Source organism: Sesamum indicum, linkage group LG11 (genome assembly GCF_000512975.1).
Source record: "Sesamum indicum cultivar Zhongzhi No. 13 linkage group LG11, S_indicum_v1.0, whole genome shotgun sequence".
NCBI lineage: Eukaryota > Viridiplantae > Streptophyta > Magnoliopsida > Lamiales > Pedaliaceae > Sesamum > Sesamum indicum.
The window spans coordinates 13749716-13771627 of NC_026155.1; the positions used below are offsets into that span (position 1 = coordinate 13749716).

A 21912-nucleotide genomic window follows, 5' to 3' on the forward strand; every position below is an offset into this window, starting at 1 on the left:
GCTACCAATACATTGTGTTTTCCAATTATGAAATATATATGTGGTAGGAAAAAGCATGTCATGGCCATGGGGGTTTCAAATAATGGAGTGATAAATAGCATTGGCTTTGACTTTCACAACTTGCGTATTCTTTATTTCTTGGTCTAAACGGAAAAAAGGCTAACATAATTACTAACACTTAGCATATAATATACGCATTTCAATTAATATAAATTTATGTGTTTTTCATACTCTTTTTTTTTATATATATATATTATAGAATTTCATTAAGCAGCCAAAAGAGGGTTAAATTACAACTTTTTTTTTTCTTCTGAAATTTGACATAATTATAAATAATTATTCGTTATTTGAATAATTATAAGTATCCCATTTAAATAAAAAATAATTATGCAGTTCCTAAATGGTGAAGTGGATATTACAATTTTACCTTTGTTGATTTTGAAAAAAAAAAAGTTATTTGAGAAAATGTAAAACCAAATTTGAGGGTGGATGAAATAAATATTCCATAGAGAATATTAGTCTATAAAAGTACTTTAGAAAATTCTAAAAATTATATAAAATTTTAATTTATAAACTAAAAGTGCATTTTGATAAGTTGACAATAAAATTTGGATGAAAATCTAAAGGAAACTAACTGAATGGTCTCGTTATTAAATGGATCATAAAATTAAAGGAGTATTTATAACTTTTTAAATAATAAAAAAATATTTATAACTATGCTGAATTTCAGAAAAAGTGACTGTAATTTAACTCAATAGCTAAATGTAATTGATAGATCTGAACATAGCTCTTATATAGTCCAAGGAGATTGGTGGATAACTGAGACCGCATAGCGCAGTGGATTAGCGCGTCTGACTTCGGATCAGAAGGTCGTGGGTTCGACTCCCACTGTGGTCGTTTATGCTTTTTGAAGGCGGGTGTGGACTATGTCTTGAACCCTAGAAATAGGATTATTTTAAGATTAATTTTATTATATGGTAAGATTTGATTAAGAAGGAAAGGCCATATGTCGCTAAAATGGGCCTATCAGCAACAGCCTCTCACATCCTTCCCCTTTCAACTGTCAAGACACTTTTCCTCTCTCCCTCACTTCATTCCCCTTTCAACCGTCAAGACACTTTTCCTCTCTCCCTCACTTCATTCTCCACTGCACATGAGATAAAAAAACCCTGAGAATTTCTTGCAAATTCACCAGCCATGAAGCAATTGCACAAGCAATCAACAATGCCTATCTCCCACACCCCCAAACTCTACTCCCCAAAGTCCCAGAAACACATCAGATCCCTCCCCAGATCCCTCACCTACCTCCTCAGAGAGCAGCGCCTTCTCTTCATCTTCGTCGGCGTTTTAATCGGCTCCATTTTCTTCCTTCTCCAGCCTTCCGTCAACCCTCTCTCTTCCGCCACCCCTTCCGCCGATCAACCTCCCCGCATTTTCTCTGCCAACCGCGAATCCTCAGTTCGTTATCAGGATCCCAATTATGAGCATAATTTGGGCACTCGTAATAATTATAGGTACGCTAGTGGGGTGGGGAGAATTCCGGTGGGGATAGGGAGGAAGAGGAATAGGATTGTTGTTACCGGCGGGGCGGGGTTCGTCGGGTTTGATTTGGTGGATAAGCTGATTGCCAGAGGGGATGATGTGATTGTCGTTGATAATTTTTTTACTGGGAGGAAGGATAATTTGGTGCATTTGTTTGGAAATCCTAGGTTTGAATTGATTAGGCATGATGTTGTTGAACCGATTTTGTTGGAGGTGGATCAGATCTACCATTTGGCTTGCCCCGCCTCTCCAGTGCATTATAAGTATAATCCTGTCAAGACTATCATATCCTTCTTTTCGGTTTTTACTGCCATGAATTTGAGCTGATTGTTGCTTTTGGGTTACGAAGCTTTGATCAATTGTTAACTGGCATCTTAGATCAATGATAATTACGATGGATATATGTCATTTATATGTTTTCTTTTTCCTGTTTCTTGGTTAATTTTATGTTTTCAATGAGTTATGCATTAACATTTCCAGGATTTTATTATGATGCTTGCTGTTTGATCAAATTATCTTGTCTGGCTGAGTGTGTTCTATTGCACAGTAGATGTATGTTCTCACGCTAATCATTAGTGCAGTTATGGAATCTCTCTATGTTATTTGTATGTAATCTGAAAGACAAAGAAAAAATTCTTGAAGTGATTGCGTTGCAGTTGTTTTATTCTATTGTATTGGTTGAGTCCCTTGACATGTGATTAAAAGACAAATGTGATGGGTACACTTAATATGTTGGGCCTTGCAAAGAGAATTGGGGCCAAGTTCCTTCTCACTAGTACAAGTGAGGTATATGGAGATCCTCTTGAGCATCCACAAAAGGAGACGTACTGGGGACATGTAAACCCAATTGGTGAGTGACAGCATTCTGAATATCATCTGTTTCTTTGTTTTTGATTATGTGTTTTTGTCAGGAGTTTCTGATTGAATAATTTGACATAATTAGGGGTACGGAGTTGCTATGACGAAGGGAAACGAACAGCTGAAACCTTAACTATGGACTATCATCGTGGTGCAGGTGTTGAGGTAATATGTCTACCAATACACTGCCCCTTGTTAAACTCTAAGCTGTGTGGTTGGATAGTTTGTCTGTCACAACAGAGTGGAACTATATTGAGTCCAACTGGGAATGGGTGTTTAATGTGTGTGTTATGAATTATATCACAGGCCAAATGGACCATTATTTTCACCATGTGGATAGCAATTTGCTGCTACTGTAACCATGTTTTAGATACAGAAGTGCTTAGGCTGACAAACTATATAGCCCAACAAGAAAGTCTTTATTAATGAAATGAGAAATCCCATAAATTACATGTTTCCTACTGCAAATATATGATTGAAATTTGATTTGGATGGTTGTACTTGTATCTGACCATGTTTTTTTTTCCTGTGCAGGTGCGCATTGCACGTATTTTTAATACATATGGGCCTCGTATGTGTCTAGATGATGGTCGTGTCGTCAGTAACTTTGTTTCACAGGTTTCTTCCATTTGGTATTTTCAATGATTAGGCTTTGTATTGATGGCATATTCTTATTACCTAGCTGTGCTATACAGGCTATAAGGAAACAACCAATGTCAGTGTATGGAGACGGGAAACAAACACGAAGCTTCCAATATGTGTCTGACTTGGTATGTCATGTTGTCTTGTCCTTATTGACCTGTCCTTATAGAAAACTAACCTGCACTGAGTCACCCCCTCAACTAATATTAAACTTTGGCATCTAACAAGTGAATACCTCAACTGATGCTGCATGTGCAAGTTTACCTGTTCAATCTCAACTGTTTGATATAATAAATTTCAGAGTATTTGGGCATTATTTGCATTGTGCTAAGGTTTCTTTTTGCTTTTATTTCATTGTTAAATCTTCGCTTCTACTGTAAGAAAGATAGAGACACATACAAACACACTCATGCATACTCCAGTGTGTTCCTGCACCATGCTGTGTACGTGTCTCCATTCATATTGATGATACCGTTGACTGAGTTCCTTGATGAAGACTTTGAAATGAAGTGAGAAGTATATCACCTCTATGATGGATGATGTTTAGACATGCATCTTCTTGGTGTCAGGTTGATGGGTTGGTGGCGTTGATGGAAGGTGAGCATGTGGGCCCATTCAACTTGGGTAACCCAGGAGAATTCACGATGTTAGAGCTTGCTGAGGTTTGTCCTACGTATATTTTTTTCTCAATGAATAACATACTTCTTTTCTTAAGGTAATCTAAGAAGTTTAGATCCTTTTCATTTTGTGCAAATGAGTTATTGTTTCCCCTGAAATAACAGGTCGTCAAAGAAACTATCGACCCTAGTGCAACGATTGAATTCAAACCAAACACTGATGACGATCCTCATAAGAGGAAGCCAGATATCAGTAAAGCAAAGGAGCTTCTCAACTGGGAGCCCAAGATTTCCTTGCGTGAGGGTTTGCCTCTAATGGTCAATGATTTCCGAAACCGTATCTTGAATGAAGATGAAGGAAAAGGAAACTAATAAATCCGGAGGAAATAGTATGTATAGAATGAAAGCATCTTCTGCATGTTAGTCATTCCACTTGCTATACTGCATCGATATCTTTATTTAATTCTTTTCTATAACTGAAAAAATCTACAAAATACATCAGATCATTACAAGTTACCAACTCTTTTTCCATTTCAAGAATTTTTGTAAGATTGGCTTAAGCTTCTTCACATGAAAATACAGTTATGCTCATTTGTGTAATGACATTTATATCACTTGGGGGATACAAGTCTCGGACCATGAATCCAATGTTTTTATCCACATAAACTTTTGGTGTTTTAGTAGCTTTCTCTATGTAAGAGCATTGAACTTGGCCTGGTTGGAGGGCATTTAAAGTCAAAGAAATGAGAGGAAAAACAAATAGGGAAAGCAAAAAAAAAAAAAAATGCAGAAAGGGCATCTGATTCCACGGATTTCTGGACCATTAATAACTAATACTGCGTACTCTTGGATGAACAAGTCAATAGAGGCTCAATATCTCCTCCATCCACAAGGAAGGAGAATTTTCCAGATGATTTCTTTTCAATCCAAGAAGCATATGTTCCAAAGGCATCTCAACACAGTTTCTAATGATTCTTATTCTTGTTTATATATAGAAGTAAAAGAACTTTGCTTTTGCCAAAAAATAGATAGGCCCTAAAGGTGGAAAAGAATTAAAGCCATGCAGCATTGCAATTTTCCTCACTTCGCTTTTCCTAGTGAGTGTATGTTTTTGTCATGAGTCTGATTGGACAATGTCCCCAGCAAACAGCCTGCAGGACACATGAAAAACTGACATAATTTCTGGTATTAGTAATTTTCAGGAAAACAATGTTTAACCTACACAACACTGTAAAAATAAGAGTAACAGAGAGCGTGGCGAATGGTGGATAATTTAACCGTTGCTTCTGTCTGATGTCCGTCGCAAGCTCTTAAATTCATGCACAGTTTACCTCTGAAGAAGTCCCTTTATATTTATATTTGGTCAGACATGTAGGTCATGCCAACTGTTCAACATTAAATAACAGTGAAAAAAGATTGTTGGGATGAATAAATTTTTGTTCCAGCGACATATGGGTTAGTAAATTATTAGGGGAACTGTCGCTGAATCTTGCAGGGAATCCAGACCACTGGTGTCAGTGTCCCTCTTGGGCTCATTAATCTCCAATTTTCCTTGTTCAAATTCATCCTAATTTCACCCACTAATTCATGTCTGTCGTCGTATATGCAAAAATGCAAACCTTGTTGTAAAGTTTGAACAACAACATTTAAGTACAAAGTTCAATTGTTAGTAGATCGTGTTTTTTAAATGGTAATTTCGTGATAAACTCTAATTAAAACAGACAATACCCAACACAGAATATTAGGAAATACTTATATGCTATTATTTTTCTTGATACTGATGAATAAATGATCTATTTGAATAGACAACCCTGTTCTGCCTTTTTCACCTCAATATTTACCACTATACAAAAATTCTTCACCAGGATAAAACCTCAAATCTCAAGGCCTCACAGTCTCACACCAAGAATCTAGCTTCAAAAGCACTCCCTTTTCCTCTCTTTGCCCCAACAATTCTGATTCCCTAAACCATTACCATATCTCCCCGCAAACTTTCTCAAGATGAAAGGAATAGATGTACTCTGTGCATCACAAGCTGCAACAGCCATATGCCTTAGCATGGATCAAGCTTCTTCTTCCTCTTCCTCTGTTACACTCGGCAGCGGCCCAGCCATCGACCGATACAATCCCATTATCACAGACTCAAGAAGAACTGCCACACAACTCCCTCCTTGCACTAATACTTCTCATCAGCCACCTATCACCCCAAAACCTCAAAGAAATCACCACAAGAAGAAAAACAAGAAGACCACTCTTAAGGAAAATTCTGGTCAAGCCAAGAAGAGTGATGTTGATGGTGAAAAGACAACAAAAGTCAGCAGTCAGACCTCTGCTGTTGGAAGGAAGAGCTGGGGCTGCACCAAGCCTGGTGACTTCATCAGCCCTCATGGTTCTACTAGGTATTTGCTGAGTGACAAAGTTGTCATCAACGGTATATCAGATATGGATCCGGCCCTTAAGTTATTTCCTGATGAAATATCCAAGTGTAAGGCGCCTGCTGAGAAGACAAATGAATCATCTGCCTCTCCAGACCAGGTCTTGTTTCAGTCTCTATATATGCAAACTTATTAGTGCATGGAAACTTTTTAATTAGTTCTGTTAAAAATTAAGGTGCTAAAATTCAGGTTTGATGGATTGTTTTGTCCCAGGTGGTTGTTCTGAGAGTGTCATTACACTGCAGAGGCTGTGAAAGGAAAATGAGAAAACATATATCTAGAATGGAAGGTGTGTTATTGGTCAGCATTTCTTTTGTCATCTTTTCATTTATCCTATCTAACTCCTTTTGCTACATCAATAGTTTAGAGGAACAGTGGGTGGGTGTTAGCGGACCATAGATGCTTCTCAGCTGCTTTAATGTTTCCATACAAACATCTCCTTACAAGAGTTAGAATTACATCATCAACTCTGTGATAATCCTTAATTAGTTACCTGCTGTTATGTCTTAAAATATGACTGACTCCCAGGCTCTTTTATGGGTGTAATTACCACAACTTTACCTCAGATATAGTATCATCATTGACTATATCCTTTCCTTTGCAATTACAGAAACATTCCCTATATTACTATATGTTGGAGCAAAATGTCGTAATATATAAATGTTCTGTAAGTCTTTGATGGGAAGTTGTTGTAATTAATACTCATCAGTATTAATCATATATGTTAATGTGCAGGGGTGACATCTTTCAACATAGATTTTGCAGCAAAAAAGGTGACGGTGACAGGGAACGTAACACCGTTGGAGGTGCTCTCGAGCATATCTAAGGTGAAGAATGCCCAACTCTGGTCTCCAACAGTACCATCATCCACTACACCAGTAGTTAATATGAGCCATGACTACTCTGGATTCAAGAATGAGTACAAAGGAGCTGGTGCTTAGGCCATAGATAATGGGCTTCTCTTTTAGTACCATCTTGGCCAAACCATTGTAAATTCATTCACGAGGGATTCTGTGCAATTTGTTCTTGAATTCAAGATTGTGAAGAAAAGACTACTGCAGCTCTTTTGTTTCAACTCATAATTTGCTCGGTTTGGCATGTAATTTGGTGTGTGTGTTGATGCAACACAACTTTTCTTTGCAGGAATTTCTAATCGGAATGGGTTTGGCCAGACAAAGCCAATTATATGGCGAGTGTCGTACATTTGTCATGTGATTAGTGTACGATTTAAGAAAAAATACAATTTTAGTCCTGTAACTTATGTAGGGTGGCATTGTTGATCTTATATGAATTAATTTTCGCAATTTAATTCTATAACTTTGCCACAAAGTGAAAAGTAAGTAGAGTCAAAGCTGAAGAAAAGTGAAGTTAGGTATGAATTAGTGATGGCGAGGATGGCGGCAGTAGCATTAAGGCATTAACTGAGTCTAATCCGCCCAAGATTGTAGTCAGCTGCAGTCCAATCCAAACACACAATTAAGTTGCAAAAATTAACCAAAAATAATCCGACCTGCCGGATTCGAACCAGCGACCTAAGGATAGCTATCAGGTGTTGCCCACTACAGTCCTCCGCTCTACCAACTGAGCTAAGGTCGGTTTGTGTCTCTATAATAATTACTTTATCTCAAGTACCCAGACTGGATTTTGGCTAATTAAACGTAATTAATAATTAACAATGATTCTTTGAATTTAACTGTTCATCTAAAATCTTGCACCAGCCTTTAAGTACCTAAAAGAATTTGCAGATCCCACAAGATGATATGGATGACTGTTTCCTCTAACACAAATGAACTATATAACTGGTAGGGTTTGTTTGTATGAATTAGTGTTTATATATATATAGACAGAAAGAGAGATGCATATATGTGTGTGGAATTTGTTTGAGTAGAGATCCGAATTTCACTGTGAAACAGTTGGAGATTGCAAAGATAAATAGTCCCCCGTCATGGATTTAATTTTCATCACTATACACTATTTCCTATTTTCCTCAACTAGAAACCATCTCCTCAACCCCACTCTTCTTCTTCCAACTTAGGAGAGATTTCTCCACTACTCATTCCATATGGCAATCCTGAATTCAAACATCATCAACCCTCTTCTGCCTCCATTTCCCATTCAAGATCCCTCCACTGTCCACAATGCAGACTTCCTCAATCTCTCCCTCTCCCCGCCTTCCTCCCCGTCCTCCAACACCCCACCACCTCCCTTCCTACCACCCTCCTCCAACACCCCACCACCTCCCTTCCCACCACCGTCCTCCAACACCCCACCACCTCCCTTCCCACCACCGTCCTCCAACACCCAACCACCGTCTCAGCTCGTCGTCCAGAACCCTGCAGCAGCTCCTCCTCAACGAGACAGTACGATTATAGGGCGATCACGCCCGAGGCGGGTGGGACGACGATCCTCTACTCAAACCCTCCGACCAGGTAAGAGCGAGAACATCACCCCGCCGTATCCGTGGGCCACCGCGCAACGGGCCACGATACACAACCTCCAATACCTAATAGGGAAAGGCCTAAAGACGATCAGGGGGAAGGTCCAATGCAGGAGGTGCGAGAGACAGTACGATTTGGAGTACGACTTACAGAACAAATTCGCGGAAGTGGCCACGTTCATCATGAAGAATATAGATGAAATGCGACAGAGGGCGCCGGAGGCGTGGATGGATCCGAGCCTACCCAACTGCAATTACTGCGAGCAACACAACTGCGTGAAGCCCATCTTGACGAAGAAGAAGTCCATCAACTGGCTGTTCTTGTTGCTAGGTCAAATGGTGGGGTGCTGCAAGCTGTCTGACCTCAAGTATTTCTGCAAGCATACCAGGAATCATCGAACCGGAGCCAAAGACAGGGTTTTGTATCTCACCTATTTGGAACTTTGCAGGCAGCTTAGCCCGGAGAACTGGTAATTGGTATTCATTTATTTTGTTTATAAAGTAGAGAATTTTCTCTTCTTTTTTTAGTCGTGTCTGAATTTGTCAGTATTTAGGGTTTATGTTTTGTTGATGGGTAGCTAGCAAAGTAGCAAGCTAGCTTAGTCCTCCTTTCTTATCTAATCCATCTGTTTTTTGGTTGTTGAATATGGTGTAACCTGCAAAGTGCTTCCAATCTGGCCATCTGTGTATGCATACCCCTTACCATATACATATGTATGTGGCCATATCTGAAGCATTTACTGCAAAATGCATCTACTCAATTTCGAATACTTCTTGTTTTTTAAATAACCATTCTATTTCACTAGCTTTTTAATCAATTAAATTCATATACATCGTTTATTTATATTTCCCACATCTGTAGGGTATGTAATTTTTCTAAAGTTTGATTAATATATTAAGGTAATATATAGATCTAGAAATTTTAATAAGAATTAATCTCATCATGATCTTACTATTATGAATAATTAATTAATCTTATACCCGAATTAATTGAAATTAATTGTCATCTCCCTCTCTTACATATCTATGTACACCAATCATCAGTAGTTTTAAATTTTAAATTTTTAAAATTGATAGGATATTTAAAATCTTTATTTCAATTTTCTAAAAAAGATCGAGAGAATGTACATATACGAACAACTTCCAAAATTAAAGGATCTACGAAAGTATTAAAGATTATTATTAAAAATACTAAATACAACACAAACTTAAGATGTTAAAAAAAGTAAAATATTTTACATAAATACAGAAATTTGTGGTGCAAAGTTTTAGACAAATATAGAAGCTGAGAATTTTTTTAGAAAAGTTCTATATATGAATTTAGAAGCTCTTATAGTATTTAGAATACTTTTGGAAAAGTTTTTTAGAGCTTCTTGCTATACTATTAAGATTAATCGTCACCATCCATTTAAAGAGCCAATCTACATATAAATATTGAATTAGAGCTTATTTTTAGTAATCAAGATTCTACATCAATATTTTCATAATAAAAAATTCATTGAAAATTTTTATTTATTTACACATTATTTTAGAATAGGAAAAAAGAAAAAATTAATGCTAAAACATTGAAGAATTATGCATCACGCAACATATGATATATGTTAATAACTAGTAATTATAAGAGAATTAATTGATAATTGTTGCCTGAATGAGATGAATCACCAAAAGAATTAGTCAAGCCATGCAATGTAATTTAGTGAATCACTAATATATAGTGAGATTGTTAAATACATATAGTTAGTGACGGTTGCGTTTCATTTGTTATTAGACGTTTGAAATTTTAAAAAAGACGTATTTAAGCTCTCTTCAAAAATACGTTAGTTATAATTAGATTCATATCCCATGATCATTTTCACTGAAAGTAGCTGTAAACTTAAAAAAGATAAGTCTTGTGTTTATTTCATTTTTTAAAGAGATTTCAAATATAATTTTCAAAATTTTATCGTAAGATCTTACATCGTGGGACAAAGATATACAATATTAATGTTAAAATCTTACATCGTGGGACAAAGATATACAATATTAATGTTAAAATCTTAGATCATGGGTCACAGTTAATTCAGATGGATACCATTGTTTCTCTTTGTCTTCCTTCCCTTCTTATTTAAAGCACATATGAACCTCAACTTAAAAGAGTGAAATCAAATTACCCAAGAAAATATGAATACAACTCAAATTTTGTCATTTACACTTGTTCTGCTAGCCATGCTCGTTTCAGGAGCCACCATTAATCAGCAAAAACTGATATTTCAATGGCTACCAATAGGGCCTATTCCTGTCTCTGGACCATCCAATCCTTCGTACCGTCACAGTGACACCACAATTGAGCAGAAAATGATATTGGGAAAGCTGCCAAAAACAGTGCCCGTTCCTCCTTCCGTTCCGTCCAGCAGAAGGAACTATCCGCCACCTGGTCTATATCACAACAAAAACACCATTCAAAAGAAAATAATGGTGGGGAGGTTGCCAATAGGAGTACCAATTCCGGCATCTGGTCCATCTGGCAATTCCAACATTCGGCCACCTCTACCATCTTTGTTTGCTAAGTAACGATGATGTCTAACAATAATGTACTATTGGAATACCTTGTTTTTTATGTCATATGTTTGGATCTGGAAGCACAAAATGGTGTAAAAACTTTAAGTACATGAGTCTCGTGTTTGATTTATGTACTAAAACTTTAAACAGTATTAACTACTCTATCTCTTCCATTCATTAATGAGTAGGAAAAAAAGATCGTTTATTTCGATTCTTGCTATATTAGTTCTGCCATTTCAAAGAAGGAAAATCTTATAAGATTGTTCAAGAAAGAATTTTTTTTCATCCTACTTACTAAAAAGAAAATGAGAAGTTTAGAAGTAACGTTGTCATGCATATTGTATTAATTGTATGTAAACAAGAATGTTTTGTGTGATTTATAAATTTCTAATTCTTTTATCAGTAATGAAGCGTATTTGCAAGAACAAATCTATAAACTGTGGTTAAAGCGGATAATAATTCATATTATGAGACTTAATCATGTTACAAGCTGCATCAGTCGATGGCCGCCTATGAAATAGGCCCATGTGCGTACTGCAAACCTCTCGTTTGGGAGTCGATCATGCCGACGCCCATCCCCTATCGACTCTCCCTCCTAATTAGTGAATTGTAGATATTGATATTGTTATATATATATATATATATATATATATAGATATATATGTGTGTGTAGGGGTGGCAAGGCTCAACTTGAGCTCGAAAAAGTAGTGGCAAAGGCTATTATAATAACAATTAAATCAAATTCAATAGAGCCGTTATAAAAGCAGTTCTAAATTTATTTTTTTTCATGTCACCAAGTTTGTAACCATCACTAGATGCCATTCCAATTACCGTTACAAATTGTAAAAAACCGTTACAAATATTTTGTAACGCCTTGTTTAGCCGCGGCTTTTCGTTTCGTTACAAAAATTAATACAAATAAAAAGGTCGTTACAAAAATCAAATAAAAAATCATTACAAAAGGTGTTCGAATAAAATGATTTTTTTGTAGTGATTAGAATTAAAAATAATAAATCCATCAAAAAAAAATTTGCATAAATCTGGATTCATTATTTCTTTATTTGGACCAACTTACTTTCATTTTTATATTTGGTAATCAAGATTATGATATATTATTATTTTGGTACTTTCTACTATTTTTATTAATTCCAAATATATATATATATATAGAAATAGTCAAGAGTCTTGAGGAATAGAATTTTCGTAGTCAAAAAGTTGCTTTTTTTTGCATTTAATCAAGATTTAAATTTGATAGAACTCAAATTTAGATTGAAAGGTTTAAATTTTAGATTTTAAATTTCAAAACTTAAAATGCAAATTCATCTTCTCTATAATTGCAATGCATTTTGAAATTTACTTTTAATATAATTAATTGCTAATTAATGAGTTATCTTATAAATATTAACAAATAAAGTGAGTAAAAAATAATAAATTAGTGAAATATTATTATAAAGTATAATACTCAAATACTAAAAATGAAAGTCAAATGGTTCAAATAAAAACAAAATATTGGTTAAATTCTATTCAAATTTTTTAGGTATATTTATTATTTATTATCTAACTGTATAACTATCATTATATAAAAAAAGATTACATATAAATAAATGAATAAAATCAATTGAGTACGTGTTAAAAATAAAATTTAAATACTAATTGAGTCATTTCTAATTACTGAATTATCAATAAGATATTAATAATAAAATTCGAACTCCAATTTTAATTATTTATGAATAAAATTGGGGTGTGAATATGAAATTTAGGGTTGAATTTGACAGCTTGAATTTCCATATAAAGTCAGCAAATTTGAGTCCACTTAATAATCCTGTAATTAAGAACAAATCATCGGCAGCATTAATGAATTTGGACCCACATCATCATGACGTCGACGACACCCACATCACTCTTTGACTTCCAATTCCTATTTAATGCACCTCAGAAGACGAAAACCAAAATCAAATCAAATTATTATTCAAGAAGATGGAGAAGACTGTTAATCACTCCATAATTTTGTTGTTTCAGGCCACTCTTTTGCTGGCCATGCTGCTGCAGGTTTCTGGAACCCCCACTCACCACAAACTCGTCATCGGACGCCTCCCCAAAGGAGTGCCCATTCCGCCGTCCGGTCCATCCGGCAATAGAAACATTCCACCACCGGCACAACCCCTCCTTAAGCAGAAGATGATATTCGGGAAGTTCCCGAAAGGAGTGCCGATTCGGCCGTCTGGACCATCCAGCGGCAGACACATTCCAAGGCCGCCACCCCCTCCTCTTGCCCAGTGATGATTTTCCGGCGGTGATCTGCTACAGTTCTTTGTCACATGTTCGGAGTATGGATTAAAAGTTGATGGCTCTTTATCAACTAGTATGTGTTGGGTGTAATGCGCCAAAAATTCAAGTCATGGAAATGCTTTTATTTCAAAAACATGATTCATATTTACTCTATAGTACAAAAAAATTTGATAGTTGATAAAACTCCGTTAACTCGTTAAAGTATTTTCCTCCTGTCGGTACAACCACAATGAAACCAAAACCTAAACTGCCCAAACCCTCAAAAGAGTGTAAGAAGTATTTTGAAAACTAATATGAAAATTCTACAAATGAAAGATGATTTCTCGGCCCGAATGAAAAAACATAATCGCTATGTTTGTTTTCATTTTCAATTTATTTTCGATACAAGTCAAAACATAATCAATGTTTGCATAAATACGTATATATATAAATATATATAAAAAAGATATGATTTGACAATAAATAGTAATTTTTGTCTTCCAAAACTCAGTATTAAACATACAATACTTATTTTAAATTATCTCCAAAAATAAATCCAAACATACATACTATCTCTAACACACACTTATTTATCTTTGTTTTTCTCTCTCTATATCCACAAAACACAATAAAACACTCAAAAAACGAATCCAAACATTATGAATAACTTTTTGAATAGTTGTAAAGAATTTGATCGTTATAAAAAAATTAAATGATTTTTTAAAAACTCATAAGTAGTATAATAAAATGAATAATAAATGGATCGCATAAATATGTCGAATGTAATCATCAAATGCTTATTAACCTCACAAAATTATAATTAAATCATTATAACAATAAATCATAAACTTCAAATAAATATCAAATTAAACGGGAAAATCAAATTAAAATATAGAGTGTGGGAATAATTTAACAACTACCAAATTTTAAAATTTCATTTCCAATTCATAATTATGTATAAAATTTTGAGATGGTTAAGATTTCGAAAGAGAGTATACTAAGGCAATTATTTTTTCAATTTTAACGTGATAAATAAATAATAACTTAGGTTAAGATAACATCATGATGCGAAGGCTAAAACCTAAAACCCAAGGCTTTCTCCGAAATATACATACAGGAATATGCAATATATAAAACCGATTTTCTCGGAAAGAAAAATAAGTTAAAGCTTCTGAACAACCTTGGTTGGGGCTTGTTTGTCGCAATTCAAATGCCAGGCCTGTAAATGTAGAAAATCAGGGCCTAATTCAATCCAGCACAGCGCCCTCCCGTTCCAGACCGCATCCGGCCGGCAAGGTGACTGTGACACAGACCCGAGAGCACCTAGTTCAACATTTTCGGCCTGGCTTTCATATTGTAGTAATTGAAAGTAAAGTTGCTGCTGGCTGCTGCTTCTTCCCCGTATTTGATTATTAACCGGGTTTTATTTTAATTTAATACAGAATAGCAATTCCAAATCGTGACTTCATAATTGGATTTACTAGTAACTCTCCCTGATTAAATTGAAGATTTATTCTGATTCTCCTTGTGACCAAGCTTTTCATCTGGCTGCTGATTGATGCCTACATTACCAACTAGCAGCCCACCTACGCCAGTTTATAATTCGAAAAGCTAACACTATTAGTTACATACAACCTCAGTTATCATGTCATCTATTAACAATTTCTCAATTTCATTACCTATTACCTCAATTTCTCCTTTACCATCCGACCACCACATCTCCCTATCAACAACTCTCTCTGATATGTCGTCGTTGCTGAGTTCTTGGCTGATTAACTTCTCAAGAGCAGCATCTCGAACGCCTCCCCCGTCTTTCTCCCACTCTAAATTCAATCCTGCTAATTTTGGCCTCACCCATGGGCACATGTCAACATGCTCCTGGAATATCTCCAAGATTGCTGAATTTATTCTTTCAAAAAGCAACCTCCTCTCGGACCTTAATCCACTTGTGTCATCACTGTATTTCTTCTCAAGGTTGTCAAACAACTTGGGGTCCAGAGGGCAATGTGGGGAGTGCCATGTTGTTCTCAACATATTCAACTCGGACTCTTCAAGGCCAGATTCGATTAGCACGTCAAGAGCATAAGAAATTTCCCAGCCTTTGTCTTCAGGTGGATAGTTTTCTTCTGAAGTAATCGGAGATAGTTGCGCAACTTCTTCCTCGATGGGAACAAGTGTGGAGGACTCGGCATATGTGCCTGACTCCATCTTGAGAAGCTGCAGCTGCATCCGGAGTTCTGCAACGAAAGGATTAAAAAACATGGGACAGATCCGTCATTGTAGTGAGGAAGAACCAATTGAAAGAAAACTTGGGTACTTAAACGAAAATGCATCTAGTACAAGAAAAAAGACCATCATAAGGAAAACACCATCTATCTAGTAAAGCTCAATGTATCTTCACAAGAGGTTCTGTGGTCAGTCAACTGCTGAAGTAAATGAATGATTCATCAACCAAATAAAATGAACCCATCTTACTTCTCTCAGAAAAAGCAAGTGTAGCTGCACATCATTAAAATGTGCAGACGAAGAACAATCAAGATCGAGTTGAATTATTTCACCTACCCACCTTTGCAGTGGAAATAATAACTACTGAGTTGAATACCAGAGGCACTTTCCTCATGACAGTAGTTCAGAGCAACAGAAAATAAACTATTCCACGGCAAAATGGCTAGATAGGAAACCCACTGATTCCACAACAACGTGGTAATTTTTAAAAAATGACCCTTTTAAATAGGATTCTAACTTAGGAGTGCTTCCTAACTAACACCAAATAGGTGTTCTTACTTCAGCATGAATGAGTTGATTATTTTGAAAAATTGAAATGTTAATCATTGTTTTCATAACAAGCATCATAAGTAATTATCCTTGAACAAAAACAGAACGCAGAATGGCCTAGTGAATATTATGCAGGCCACGAGATTGGACTGTCCATGTAGTTAAAATTACTTCTCTGTCCATACTGTAAGAAAACTATATGATCTATCTCCTATAACGCAAGGACGCATATCAAAGAATTTCTGCAAAAATTATTACAGTTGAAGAGTGAAAGTTTCATACCATGAAGTTCAGCACTAACTCTCTCAAAACTTTCAGAAGATGAAGTATCTTCTGTAAAAGGCATCTCAAGGACTGAGATGGGACTAGGATGATCAGCCTCCTTAGAGCTTTCTGAAGAATCTGGCTCAGGTCCAAGGCACGGCAAGGACGGAGAATCATGTATAGGTGGTCCGTATGGTTCCTGAAACATCACAAAGACAAAGCAATTACATGAATAAAGCATTCAGAGGTAACTAGTATGGTATTCCACATCTCAACAATAAAAGCAGCCTAATTGATGTAAGAACGCTCATTGTCACAACAAAGAAATAAACAATGATGTATTATAAGGGCAAAAAAAATACTACAAGAAGATAAGAAGCACTTCTAACCATAAAAATTCAACATAATTAAAGTTACAGATAGATACCAGTAAATACTTCAAATGGTGACATACCAAAATAATTATGGTATTTATTTGATAAATGCACAATAAAACGGGGCAGAACTCGCACAAGAAAGCATGTCATACAAAATAAAATAGATTGCAGTAATAAATGAGATGCTACGAAATAGAGAAATGAATAACAGGTCCAACTACATTGAGGAGTTGGAGGACTGGAAATTTTTGAAGGAGAAAAGAAATAACACATGAGATGCATGACGACATATCCTGTGATATTGAAGGGTGAGGACAAAATACATCTGTTTAGGGGAAGTGAAGATCCAAACCTGGATACTGGACTCCTTTTGATCATGAACAGCAGCTTTGTCGCCATCCATAACTGAAGACGACTGCTTCGAAAGCAACTCAGAAGATTTCAGGGACAAGGTTGTGCTTCCAGGTTCAGCAATCATCATTACATTAAATACAGGACTTTTACACGTGTCATCCTTTTCAGCCATCTGAAACATGGATTGATGTTCAGATAAGTCTTTCGTATTCGCCTCCATTTGAATCTCAAAATTGGCTTCTGATGAAGAGTCCACATCTTTAGTGAATATGTGTTGACATGGAAGAGGCTTCTTGCTCCTGGATTTCGAGTCTTTATATGAATAATCTGCTTTTTGACTTAGATTTCCCTTCGTAACATTACTTCCACCACAAGGTACAGGGTCAATATGCATCAGATGTTTGTCTTCAGCCAACTCATCCTGATATCTGCTTCTTCTATGACTTCTCCCACATGTAGATGGAGGAACCGATCTCGATCTAGATGAATTTCTGCTTATTTCATCCTTCCAACCATCCCTGCTACTGATGCCTAAAGGAACATCCCCTATCGCATTTTCATTACTGCTACCAGGTGGGCCGCATGCCCTGCCAAGGTTCATCTTAGCATCCTGAGGTTTTGGCATTATTTCCGAATCAGGTAAGGCAAGCATTTCACCTAATGTGCTTCCCTTACTAACCATTTCCAGGTCTTGATATTTGTGGGTCATCTTCCACCTCTCAGTTAGTCGCTTCTTTGCTTCCCTATTTACAGATGATTCACCCAAATGAGAAGATGGATATCTGCACAACTTATTATCATCGAATGATTTTCTAGAAGACAAGTTAAACACCTCTGAGTCACTATCAGAGTCACTTTCATTAGCATCGTAGGAACTCTCGTCTCCTACATATCCTCTATGCCCAGTAGACTTAGCATCCATGGTCTCATCACAGCCATCTCTCATCCTCATTGTAATTTCCCTGGCTATTTCTCTAGCTTCTTTAGACATGACCTTGGAAAATCCCCAGATATGAGGATCTTTCCTTCTAGATGATACACTTTCAGTACCTCGAACACTAGGATATTCCTTGATTTTCTTGAAACTCAGCAGATAACCATTTGACTGATCGGGTGATGAAATAGATGTAACAGAATTCTGCATCTTACCAAGGTTTGGCTTCAGAACAACGATCCTCGTAGGAAGAATCGTATCCTCATTCTTCTCCTCTAGTTGAATCCTTGATGAATTGCGAGAAACATGAGATCTGTGGCGATTGTGAGGTTCGAGTAGAAGACCATCTTTGCGTTTCAGGTGAGAAGTGACTTGGTGTTTGCTCGAAGTATCTCTCTCTGATCTCCATGCTTTCGCTTTGCTTTCATACTTCTCTGAATTTGATGGCTTCAAAACCGCTATACGACTGCCAAGAGAACTGCCAGGATCAACTTGTAGATCATGCAAATGCTTCACAAACAATGAATCCGGTTGCTGGAGAAATTTCAGCAGTAAGTCCTTGTTGGAGTCCAGCATCTCTAAGGTGTCGTCCAGCTCTTTGGAATCCTGAAGCATTTCATCAGCGGAAAGACGTTTTGCATCAATAAACTTCTGCCGTATGAGTGCCATCTCAGGTTTTGTAAGAATTGAGCTAGCGCTCCATCTTGAAGAACAACGACGATTGACGACGTGTGATGCTTCCAAATCTTCATACACATCCTTGAATTCTTGATGGTCTAGTGAGCTTCTCCTGTTTGATCGGCCATCGTACAGTTGGCTATTTCGTTGGACGTTAACTGAAGCATCTTGATGTTGGTAGCTGTCTGTATACCTTTTCTGTTGTCTATGAACATGCCTTGGGGATGGCAAGCCATCGAGACCCATTAATCTGGCAATAACACTTGGCGACCGCTTCTTGGATTCGACTTCTTTTGACATTTCTTCGGCCAGTAACTTCTTCATTGGTATTCCAGTGGCTCGTCCTAAGGACCTCTGCCCCAACTCAAGCATAAACTGTGGAGGCCAAACCAAAAGTTTTCAAATTTTAGGGCCACTGCAGCACTTCATAAACTCAATTACATCATCAAATAAGAACTCAAGCTCTTGAATACTCAATAACAGAAATAGAAGTAAACACATACCATATCATCCCTATGGCTTCCATCGATATAAGAACGGGAATCTGAAGACAATCTTGAAGCAGCTTTTTGCTGCTGGATCTGTCGAATTCCTAGTTTTCAATTCAAAAATTAATCTGCTTTCAAGGTATAGATACAACTTCAGGTATAAAGTCCTAGCAGAATCTCTCAATTATCATTCTTAAAGAAAGCAGAACAACAAAAAGACAAAGCAAATCAAGATCACTTATCATTATGAAGGCATATGTCTTAAACCAGTCCAGGAAAATGCAACCAAATCAACCAAGAGAGGATTAAAAAAAACTTCAATCTGGTTATCTATTAATATATCCACAACTATATTTGGACAGTCATGTAGAAAATTGGGAAGGAGCACTTAGTTAGCGGCTAACAAAATTTTGAGGGGTTCATCATAAGTATAGCGAAGCTTCTCTAAGACTAGGCCCAGCAATTATAGCCCTTTATAAGTAGAAAATCAAAAGAGGAACAAAATTATGCTGATACCACTATAGAAAAGTTTCTTTCATTCAACTTGCCAACAAAACTGGCTTTAGTAAAGCACGGGCAATGCTTATAATCAACTCAGTCTCGTATAGGACTCCACGCTTCCCAAGCAGCAGGAAAAATAACTAAACATCTCGACAAAGATTCCTTTCTGCTGCTTGATGACTGAAATGACTTGGAATTTCAGATCTTGAAGATAATATCATCGTTAAAGTTCCATGAAGGAAACCAAAGAAATAACTTCAACTTCTAATTTTTGTGTAAAAGCAAAAATGGTCAGGTAAAAAAAAGTGCTGAGTTTTTGCTTCAAAGCCATGTTTCACGGTGGTCAAAAGAAAATAAGAGCGGAAGTCCTAACCCATTAGATGGTATATTCAAATTAAATCGCCTTCACTCCACATGAGACATATCTTCAGAAAAAGCAAAATGTGTATGGCGAAATTCAGCAGCAAGCTTAGGATTCTCGCGCTCATATAAGAACAAAAAAAAAAAAGGGCGAAGGTTGTTCGCGAAGGATCAAACCTTCTAAATGGACACCAGAGATTAAACAAAAATTACCTTCAATGCCAGAAGCACTTTTCGATTTCCTGTGTCGAGCTCTCTCCATTTTCTTTTCCGAAAAATTCAAATTAAGCGGACAGCAAAAAGACAGACGAAAAAGAAGAAGAAGAATATAGTTTCAAAAAAAAGAAAAAATAAAAAAGAAAGAAAGAAAACCTTTTTCTTTTTCAAAAAGAGCACGAAGTTTCCAAGAAGCAAAAGAAGAGGGAAAATCAGATCGCAATTATCGGAGAAAAGCACGACACCACCTCGAAAACCATCGCCATTCGTACCCTAAGCTTATCTTCAGCTCATTTTGAAATCCTACAGTTCAAAACCAAAAATCTCCGTAAGCAGATCTTTCTTACACATTCTAGAGAGAGAAAGACTCCGCGCCTGTACATACAATGGCAGCATAGCAGAGTGAGAAGAAATAAGAATACGTTACTCACAGAACAGAAGAGAGAGAAAGAGAGCTGGCCGATACATACAGCAGTAGCAGAGCCGAAAAAAAAGGTACCTACTGCATACATACATACACATATACTTTTAGAGAGAGAAAGCACGGGGAGCAGGTGAGAGAGTGAAGAGGAGGCAGGCGGACATTAATGACGGAAGTGTGTGTGTGTGTTGTTTTTTGAATTGGAGTTTGAAATATACTACGAGTTGTAGAGTAGAATTTAGATAGGTTGACACGAGGGGGTACGCAGCGACTGCGCTATCTGCGCGGGGCAGGGGGGTAAATGGGGAAAACGTGGGCCCAACGTTGACACGTGGAAGATCAAGAATCGTCCACGCATTAAATGAGTCGTTTTATTCCCCGACGTGATTAGTAGAGGTTGGGGATAGATGGGGAGCAATTTGGGAAATAATTGGATAGCTTGAGGGCATTTATGACAAAGCAAAGCGTAATTTGGTGGGAAAAATCCAATTTGTGGATAATTGGTATTGCTACAATCCAAGGGTTTCGATAAATCAGTCACCCACTTTTGTTCTACGGCCGGGAAAATCGGGCTTAGGCCGACTCCAATACCATTGTAACCAAACAGTCCCCATTCTCTTACAGCTATGTAATTAATTGTATGTGATTAGGCTACGCAGTGTGATATAATTATGTGAAATTTATGTAATTTTATTACATGTAATCATGTTGTATGTATCAATATTTAAGCAATGCCAATTATGGAATACGATTAGTAATGAGATTAATTATTTATTTAATTAGTCATCGGCTAATATTTACATAATAACTCAACTTATTCACTTAAAAAGAATAATACGAGATTATGAACTCGAACCACGGCAAATAAATTACAATAATTTGATATAAAAATAAATAAATACTTAAATATACGATAGAACTGGAAGACATGATCTCCAAGTTGTTTGTGAAAGTTGAGTGTGATTAGGACATGATGAGATGTGGTTGGGAGTGTAGAATTAGTAGGGAAATAAATGTGGAGTTAAATGCATAGGTGGATTTAGGGTGAAGGGTAGCCTAAAAGTTGGGGAATTCATGTAATGTTATAATGACTTTAATAAATTCATCACAATATATCCAGCTGCATAAGTAGAGAAGGAAGGGCACCACCTTCATTCTTCACATATTAGCTACACCCCCTCTTCACCCTTCATATATATATATATAT

The 21912-nt window shown here is 36.6% G+C and overlaps 4 protein-coding genes and 2 non-coding genes across 8 annotated transcripts; 4 read left to right on the forward strand and 2 right to left on the reverse strand.

Annotated features, from left to right (window-relative positions):
* Nucleotides 824–897, forward strand: TRNAR-UCG. The gene has a single exon. It is a non-coding gene; the product is annotated as a tRNA-Arg (tRNA).
* On the forward strand, nucleotides 1034–4307 carry LOC105174398 (UDP-glucuronic acid decarboxylase 1). Its single transcript, XM_011096493.2, has 7 exons — nucleotides 1034–1827; nucleotides 2245–2392; nucleotides 2486–2565; nucleotides 2935–3018; nucleotides 3096–3170; nucleotides 3612–3704; nucleotides 3825–4307. Exons 1-7 carry the CDS (start codon nucleotides 1198–1200, stop codon nucleotides 4029–4031), a joined length of 1317 nt encoding a protein of 438 aa, XP_011094795.1. The 5' UTR covers nucleotides 1034–1197; the 3' UTR covers nucleotides 4032–4307.
* LOC105174399 (protein SODIUM POTASSIUM ROOT DEFECTIVE 2) lies at nucleotides 5506–7304 on the forward strand. Its single transcript, XM_011096494.2, has 3 exons — nucleotides 5506–6194; nucleotides 6308–6383; nucleotides 6830–7304. The coding sequence occupies exons 1-3, from the start codon at nucleotides 5661–5663 to the stop codon at nucleotides 7033–7035; spliced, it is 816 nt and encodes a 271-aa protein (XP_011094796.1). The 5' UTR covers nucleotides 5506–5660; the 3' UTR covers nucleotides 7036–7304.
* Nucleotides 7599–7690, reverse strand: TRNAY-GUA. The gene is given in 2 exon segments: nucleotides 7599–7634; nucleotides 7654–7690. It is a non-coding gene; the product is annotated as a tRNA-Tyr (tRNA).
* Nucleotides 7972–11144, forward strand: LOC105174400 (proline-rich protein 12-like). The gene is made up of 2 exons (XM_011096495.2): nucleotides 7972–9001; nucleotides 10798–11144. Exons 1-2 carry the CDS (start codon nucleotides 8157–8159, stop codon nucleotides 10844–10846), a joined length of 894 nt encoding a protein of 297 aa, XP_011094797.1. The 5' UTR covers nucleotides 7972–8156; the 3' UTR covers nucleotides 10847–11144.
* On the reverse strand, nucleotides 14742–20971 carry LOC105174401. Of its 3 annotated transcripts, XM_020697722.1 has the most exons (7): nucleotides 20716–20971; nucleotides 20441–20587; nucleotides 20282–20333; nucleotides 19223–19311; nucleotides 17106–19094; nucleotides 16395–16575; nucleotides 14742–15574 (listed from the first exon to the last, which is right to left on the reverse strand). In XM_020697722.1, exons 3-7 carry the CDS (start codon nucleotides 20328–20330, stop codon nucleotides 14958–14960), a joined length of 2925 nt encoding a protein of 974 aa, XP_020553381.1. In that variant the 5' UTR covers nucleotides 20331–20333; nucleotides 20441–20587; nucleotides 20716–20971; the 3' UTR covers nucleotides 14742–14957. The 3 variants fall into 3 exon arrangements, with proteins under 3 accessions (XP_020553381.1, XP_011094799.1, XP_020553382.1); XM_011096497.2 differs by having other exon boundaries at nucleotides 19223–19300; nucleotides 20282–20587; XM_020697723.1 differs by having other exon boundaries at nucleotides 19223–19335; nucleotides 20282–20587.